At 40.9% G+C, this 8665-nt stretch overlaps 1 protein-coding gene across 1 annotated transcript in view; it reads left to right on the top strand.

Moving 5' to 3' along the window:
- The first annotated feature begins 317 nt into the window (after positions 1-317).
- dnah5 (dynein, axonemal, heavy chain 5) overlaps positions 318-8665 on the top strand; it is a 62571-nt gene continuing 54223 nt past the window's right edge. Inside the window, exons 1-5 of the mRNA XM_062565398.1 lie at positions 318-525; positions 6248-6382; positions 6538-6622; positions 6828-6997; positions 8053-8271. Coding sequence (XP_062421382.1) covers positions 454-525; positions 6248-6382; positions 6538-6622; positions 6828-6997; positions 8053-8271 — 681 coding nt within the window. The 5' untranslated portion in view covers positions 318-453. The remainder of the gene's footprint in view (positions 526-6247; positions 6383-6537; positions 6623-6827; positions 6998-8052; positions 8272-8665) is intronic.

Genomic DNA, 8665 nt, shown 5'->3' with positions numbered 1-8665 from the left:
GTTGTGTTCACATAATCAGGGGCCAATCAGGGGCACCACGGTGCTTGTAAAGCCCCGAGACGGGTATTCCTGGTTGTGTTTTTTGTGACGTCATGGTGGTCGCGTTGTAACAGACAGGAATCTTTCTCGGGCACGTTGCGTCTCTCTCCCTCTCTGTAGTTCCACCGCACCTGCATTTAGAAAGTGGTGTATAAATAGCCTATGAATAAATTGCCTACCTCTTTCTGGACCATCCCACTCCCACCCTTTAAAACAAATCCCCTCGTTTCCTTGGAAACCACCAACAAACACTCGCTCCCCGCAGGACAAAATGCGCGCGTGGCCGTGCGGATCGACCAGGAAAACAAATCTAAAAAGAGAATCTAAATTGTGAACATAGAAGTTGACGCGGATGAATCGTGGTATCTTGAAGTGTGAATAGAGGAGACATTTGTCTTGGGGAGACTTGTCGCCATGTCCTTCAGCCACAGAAACCGACCCACCCAAGCTGCTGCTGCCCCGGTGGAGTCAGTCAGGGAGACGCAGGTTCGGTTTAGTTTCCTTTTATTGATGCCTGTTTGGATATCTGTAAAATACTCACTTTTACTGGAGGATTGCTTTTTATTAGTTTATTATTTAACTTGCTCACCATTCACTCAGCTGGCACATTGTTAAGTCGGTAGAACTTCGCCTTTAAAACAAGCCTTTGCACAAAACCCAACGTCAAACGTTTTTAGCAGCACATAACTCATGACGATGAGAGTGAAGACTTACATCAAACATATATATTGTTATGTGTATATGCTTGTCATATATTCAGTCCTTTTGACCAAAATAGCCCAAATAGTGTTTTCTGCATTGATTTAAGTGTGCAGAAATCTAATTTATCAGATTGAGTTTCCTTCCTTGAGCACCTTTTAAGTTAAAGTCAGGGTTTCCCTGCATGTCCCTGCGTTAGAATTAATCTGCACATAATTTTCAATTAAAAAATCCTCTGCACCCTGATAATTCCTCTGAAAGCACATTATTAGACTCTAGGGGCCCCCGCGTTTGTCAAAAATAGCTGAAGCGCCGCATATTGTGAAATGCGTGGGTTGTACTGTGAGGGTCAAACCACTAGATGGTAGTGTGTAGTTGATGACATGTTATATAAACCTTTTTGAAGGCTGGAATGGTTCACAAATATTTCACATCTAGTGCTCTTTGTTACTTTCATTGTTGAAAAAGTCACCGTTATCAGTAATGTATGTCTGCGTCCTAATTTAGTTTGTCTGAAATGACATGTGATTTACAGGAGTAAAACCCTCCCTCCTATCCATATGCATTGGAGTCAATCATTTAAAAATAAATAAATAATCCTGGCTAATAATTCTCGAAATGATACAAATATTCCAGAATTGTTTTTATGTTTTTACTGCAGCTGGTGACATTTTACTTTGTGGGAATTGTCATCTCTGTGGATTGCAGTGAGTAAAGGTTACAAAGTTAATCCTGCCCTGTGGTGACACGAGACTATTTCTCTATTAGCTCAGTATTAGACTTTAGATATAATGTTGAGTAATTATTTAGTCATAGATTTTTTTAATAGTGGCAGGAGCAGTTAAAACCAAATTAATAACGTATACATTGAAGGAGAAACGGTAGAACTCAAAGTCTTTTTTTCTACATGCTGGTTTAGTTTCAAAACAGATTTGGTCTCTTTCTATGTGTTTTTCTTTTGAGAATCCCCAATGCACATATATATAATTTACAGGCACTCTCCTGTTTCATGGCAGCTCAAAACCAGATGGTTCAACTTAGAAAATCAGTCATGGCATATTGAAGAATTGATGACCCAACCTCTTTCAAATGCAAAGATTTCTCAATCATTTATTCAACATCAGCTGTCAGTCAGCTCCTTGTGTAGACGCCTGTGCTTTTCATCAGCTGGATGCCACCGTAAAAGCTAATGGAATTTTTAAATAGTAATTAGTGGGAGGTATGTGGCCACATGTGTCTGTGTGTGTGTGTGTGTGTTCACTGGCTGAATGCTGAGGGTTTCCCTACTGAATAAACTACTGTAATAGGTGTAGATTGTTTTGATTGATGATGTGCACAGGAGACAAAACGCAAATTCTCACATTTGACAACGTAGAGCAAAGTCATAGCTTTGGATTTTCACTTGATGAAAGGACCAAATGCCTGCTTATAAGTTCTGCTTTAAATAATTAATTAGGCAGACCCCGAGTTATCCACATTGCCACAACGCTGTAAGCAATATTCCAGTTGTGGTGCAAGGATGGTTGTAAAATGGGTTGTCTTTATTCAGGAAATTAATTTAAATAAGTACAATGCTGATGCCTGTCAAATGTCACCATTATGTTCTTACCATGTGTAGCTGCTACTCCAGTCATGACTACAATCAGTCAGTTAGCATATAATGGTTACGCATACAATCTCCCTAGAGGTGTCTCGTTTGTGAAACCTGATAACCTTTAAGAGGTAAATGTCTCGTATAGTCATATAATAAGTTTAAATTCATACTACAGAGAGACACTATGTTCAGTCTATGTGTGCATCTAGCTGTGTGTCTGAAAATGTTATCTGCCCGCATTATCCACACTAGCCCCCACCTACGTCTCTCTATGCCTTTGTCGTAATTGCCTTGTAAGAAGAGAGCAGGGCCTCGATGATTAGCTTGCAGACAAATGGTCATCCAACACTGCATTATTTAGTTCGCGGTTCCCTTTTAGGAGCAACACTCTCGTAATTTCAGGGCAGCAACCTTTCTCACGTGTGCTAATAAGAAGGCCGATTGCTCACACACTGTAGCAAAGCCACTTATTCCCTGTCTTGTCTTCTTTGTTGGAAGCAGTAATTCTCAAATGTCATGAAAAGCAAAGCGCATTAAGATGGTGAAATGACCTGAAAAGAAGTGTCAGACTGAAAGACTAACGATGCTGCATTTTAAACCAGACTATCAAAACAAGGTAAGGTGACCCAAGAGTTCTGAAGTTACCGGCTACTTGGCTTCTGGGCTCTGTAATTTATCATTAATGTGTTCAAGACGTTCAAGGCTGAAGCAAAAGAAAAGCATACGTATGAAAGCCTTTTTGAGAGTTCTGCAGGTCCTGCAGGCCTCCCACAAGAACCACAAGCTTCATGCAGCAAACCAGTTATTTGAAGGAAAACTCGAGTTCTATTGGCATTTATTTTTATTTATTTTTTTAATCAGTCTGGTTTTTAGAGTTACATTTGTATTTTAACACCCTTTTCCATCCAAACTGAGTTACATTTGCTGACTACAGAATTTGGAAATTTGTGCTCAGCAACGAAAAGAGATGACAGTTTAAGGTCACTTTCGTGTTTTTTTCCCGTCTTTCTCTTTTTTGCACATCTTTTATTAAATATAAGGGAATTGACGATAGCATTTAATAAAATAATTGTGGATTAAAAATATTCTAGTACTATTGTTTTAAAAAAGAAAACCTTTTTGTTTTTGAGACTAAAACTGGCTTTTAACGCAAGAAGCAAACCGTACCTTCTGATTTTCTCTAAACTGCAGACCTCATTGTGAGTCTTTATTTTGTGTGCATGTTAGCAGGTGTAGTTCGGCTGTGAGTATTTACTTATAAGACTATTAATTCACAATCGAGTGTCCATGAGCCACAGGGACCCTTTCCCCTTCTGTGTCTGTCCATTTATTTGAAAACATCTGCCTTGACCACAGCTGGACGAACTATTGGCAGATACAGCCATTAAAGATTAAACAAGCACATCTTCGGCTCCGGTGGCTGACCCGGTCACCACTGAGGACTTGAGAGGACCACTTACTTTGAGGGTGATAGTCTTCAGCTCCCCTGCGCGGATGCAGAGTGAAGCGTGGCGCGTTGACGGGTTTGATTTGAAGGGGCGAGGAGCCGTCATGTCGCAGGTGTCCAGAAAGAAGCTCTGGAAACAAACGGTGTCCAAGCTCATTCGGGTAAGGGAAATCGTAGGCTATTTGGGGGGCCTCTCCCATTTTAGTTAATCCATACGTTTACATGTTGGAAATGATCAAACTTGGGAAAGAATTGGGATTCAAATGGGCCAAATCATTTTCAGATTTGATGTGTGATTTTATTTTATGAAAGTCATTTATATTATGTTTTATTATTAGACAAAATTCTTGCCAAACTACTGTGAATATTTTGGTTGGGGCATTATTGCTTGTGACTGCTATTAAGCGATTTTAGATGGTGTTTCATGGATCTGTGTGTGTTTGTGGAACAATACATTTGTGTGTGCAGGCCTGTCGCTGCTGGAAGTCTGTTATTGTTGGCCATTGTATTTTGTGTGATTGTGTATCGCATTCAGCAGTATCTTAGTCTGCTTTATTTGAATGATTTGCCACATACTGCATTGTGTCTTTATTGTTCGCCTCTGGGCTGAAGCTGAGTCGACTGTTCACACAATTTGAATTAAAGACGGAGACACGGTGTGAAACGTCTGGTTGCCCAGCAACTGATGGCTTGACACGCTTTTTTTTTCAGGTCGACCTGTGATGTGAGCGCGTGAGCTTCTCCGGCAACTTTAACAAATTTGGTGTCATCCAGCTTTTTTTAAATGTGCAAAATTATTTTAATGGATCACACCTGCTCAGAATTAGAATGTTTCTAGTTTTGAAAAGTTACACCTGAAGGTCACCCATCTCAATGAGACCACCGGACTGGAATGAAAATTGTGCCAAAGGGTGTGAATGTGTGAATTGACTTAATTAGATGTTGAGGTAACTTGCAACCACTGTTCATGAGAGAAGCTTTTGGTGATTGGTAAATATAACTGTGGTTTCAGAAAATACTTCTTTTGGATGTTTTAGGCAAACTACAGCTTGACAAACTTTTTTCCTTTGCCTCTTTTCACATAACAATCCTGAATGTCAGTGTGGTCATTGTCAGTGCTTTGAAGCTGCATACAGGCCAATGCGTTGCTGCTCTTACTAACCTTGTTAGTTGTTGTGTGTATATATACTTTACCTAACTCTACCTTTACGTGACCAAATTCCAAGGCCCCAACTAACAGGAAATAATACTCGAAACTCCGCTGACTTTTGTCCCTTTTTCAACTGCCTGTTGTCTCTCAGGTCCTGACCTGTTACTGTATCCCGCTATATTATTTCCTATGTCCCCTGCTCACTCTATTTCCTGGCACGTCTTATTTCTATTTTCACACCCCTCTTGCCACATTGATTTATTGCCTCACTGTGCACAACTACTGATTGTAATACTATCCATCTCCCCTTTTTTTTGATTTGGACATCTTCCATTTATCCTTTTTTAATGATTTATTTAGGGTTCTTTCTGATCTATTGCTCAAAAAACATCTTTCCTGTCTGATTCTCAAAATCATCCATTGGTGCCCACATTTATGCAGTATGTCCTGCAGTTTTCTTTTACACGCCACATAATTTAACAGTACGTACAAACATGTGTGCTTAAAATACAAGGAAAAGGAAGAAAGAGCAGAGGAGCAAAGTGTGAGCGAGAGACTTGACCAGTTAATATCTTATCATCAATGTTATATTTGAATCCAGCTGTTAACAATTGTGTTATATTTTGCCCTGTAGGGATTTTTTGCCCTGGTGAGTCACATTAAGCATGCTTTGTCGTCGATGAGAGCCTTTTAAAAAATGGTGATGTCAATGAAAAAAGTACTTTTTAAGCCAGAAATAATTCCAGGCATCCCTTTTTTTTAAAAACAAGACGGAGCTAATTGTAAACGAGAGGATTTAAATGCACCCTGCAGCCGGCACACCGTGCACCGCAGGTTTCGTGTCATTTATTGGCAGACTTTGTTCCAGAGTTACTAAGCAGCGTTTCCTGGCAACGCGTTGTGGTTGACGTTACTGTTCCACCCTCCTAAATAGCTTGTTGCAAACTGGGGGTTTTGTTTTTGCAGACTTTGGACAGGTGCTCGGAAGTTGGGGGAAGAGCTTGTGTGGAGCTACACAGAAAATAAGGGTGGATGCTGTGCAATGCCAGCTTATCCGTGACATATTCTACTGATTCTTTGAAAATGTTTGTTCGTTATTTGAGTGAAATTTTTATTCAAATGATGTCTGAGGAAAAGGTGTAGGACCACAGGAGAGCATCAGGCATCTGTCATTATCAACAGCCAGCTTCATGACTACCTACAAAGTATGTGAAATATTATAAAAAAAAAGACTTTGTGCACTTGGTCATGTGATTTAAAAGAAAAGCCAACAGCCCACCTTGACTATTAACTCATATTGTCCGTGTGTTTTGTTCAGCAAAAGTTGAAAGAGGAACGTGAAGCTAAGCGGGCTCAGCTGGATGGGAGACATGACTACATCCTCAGCATTGTGGCCTCGTGCCTTGGGCTGGATAAATCTGACGTGGAAGATTCCACACTGGAGGGGCATCAGGTAACCTGTATTTACACATTTTGTTTAGCTTTAATGATGTCTGCTTAAATCTGTATGGACAACACGCTGCACATGTTTATGCTGCACATATGCAGCAAACCAATGTCTCTGTATGGGGGAAAGTTGTGGCTAATTTTCATTTCATCTTTCATCAGATTGACCGCGTGGAACAATTCTTTGTGGCAGAGGGTCTTCCGCACCTCATGTTCTACTATCAGGACACAGAGCCACTTGAAGCAGGTAATATTTGTACACTTGACAAATGACATTTGGCATTTTCTGCAATTTTAGGTTGAGGTTTTGGAACCGTATGAATCAACTTATTTCGTTAACAGCAACTTTGTAATCGAAAAGGTCACAAAAATGCACATCACCCAACATCTAAAAACAAGCCAGTGGTGACGGCCCGTCTGTCTTTTCAACCTCCGGTTCTTTGTCCAAGCAGCAGCAGCAGCAGCCTCCGTGCCCCCTCAGCCCGTTTCACTGCAGCCTGGTCGTAGCAACAACGCCAAAGTGTTTGTGACGGATGGGAGGGATGTGGCGCTCACCGGAGTATGTGTCTTCTTCACCAGAGCAAACATTTCAAAGGCAATCACCTCTGAGAACATACACAGAGTGAGTCACTGTACTGTGGGGGGGGGCCTTGTGCTTTGTGATTCACGTGAATGACAAATGCAAACAGACAGATTCTTTCAATGTTACAGAAAATAACATTTTGTGATTCCTTTTCCTTCTGGAGTAATTTCTCTTCCAACCCATTTGCGCGATAAATCTCAAACGGCATCTTTGAACCAGTTCTAGAGAAAGAATAGGGGGACGATAGCACTTGGATATTACCGGCAATTCTTCCTATTGATTCTCGCTGATCGCCTGCTGATCATCAGTCGCAAAGCTAGTCACCACCACTGATGAATGGGCATGTTTACTACAAGACGGGGGACAGGAAGGACAACTCTGGCGTGTTTGTGGACACGGTGTCATGACTTGTGGGGACATAGATTAGTTAAAACCGAGAAAACTGCTATAGGGATAGAAATGCAGTTTCCAAGACATGATTCATGATTGGGTTAGGATCGGGCTGGTTGTGGTTAGGGGAAGTACCAGGAAGTTAATGTCAATGTAATGTCGGCAAAAGCCATGAAAACTTGAGCGGTGTTTTTTTTTTCTCATATAAATTGAGAATTATCACATTTTGTGCTTCTATTTCTACTAGCGCACATATTCATGTCTTTGTGACACTAGTTCAGCAGTTCAGGAAATCCCAAATGTGTATTGTATGTGTATTCCGATAAGCATCGCGGCTTGAGTGACACATTAACCGCCGCGAGAGCCTGGAGGAGAGGCTGAACAGTCAAAATCACACAGCGCTCCCCAAAACGAGGAATGTGAACAGCAAGACCAGAGCCTTTAACCAAGAATGGACTTTAACAGGTCATTTTATCCCACAGATGTGAAAAAATCACCACGAGAAAAAAAAAAACACCTCTCTTGAGCAAATGTACCCAGTCACTTAAAAATAAATAGATCCAACAGTGCAGTATGATCACTATCCCAACACTTGAATTCATGCTTCAACAATAACTTTTGCTTTTCAAAAGACGAAAATAATCAAATATATTTTTCCTGTGCCATTTTCCTGCCCCTTTGGACACATCTCATTTCATGTCCAGGACGTGAATTTTAATATGTTGGACACAACGGAGGTGGGTCTGTTAAAAAGTGTGGAGCAGCTGCTCTCCGAGATCTTCATCCCAACACTGAGCAAAATGAACCACGGCTGGGGGGAGCCGGATGGTCCTCACGCCCAGACTGTCAAACAGGACTTCATATCGTCGTTGGAAAGCTTTGTGTCTGTGTTGACTGGGGCTCAGGAGAGCCTGCAAGAAAAGGTAAGGAACATACTCTGTAACAAAGACAAGAATGATGGTCATTCGTGTGAGAGTTTAGTTATAAAATATCCAACAAAGAAACCTCTTTCGACTTCAAAAGCTGGTTCAAGTTCAGCCACCAGATATCACATCCATGCTTGAACTAGATTGCTTTGAAAAAACATATTATATTAAAGCAATAAGGTACGAGAGGCTGTACTTTATCTTCCAATAATGTAACAGTTCGTGGGTGTGGTTAGGCCCGACGCGCACCCTCCAACTACATTATTGGACGGTAAAGTACTGCCTCAAGTACCTTATTGCTTTTACAACACGGTTACCAGCGAAATTTTAAATGGTAAGTAAATGGCTGCATTTCAGCACAAAATAGTTGTAGCCACCAAACGTTTTGTAT

This window comes from Pungitius pungitius, chromosome 11, assembly GCF_949316345.1.
Source record: "Pungitius pungitius chromosome 11, fPunPun2.1, whole genome shotgun sequence".
NCBI lineage: Eukaryota > Metazoa > Chordata > Actinopteri > Perciformes > Gasterosteidae > Pungitius > Pungitius pungitius.
Note: the sequence above shows the minus strand (reverse complement) of the source record. Positions and strands in the feature narration are given on the sequence as shown.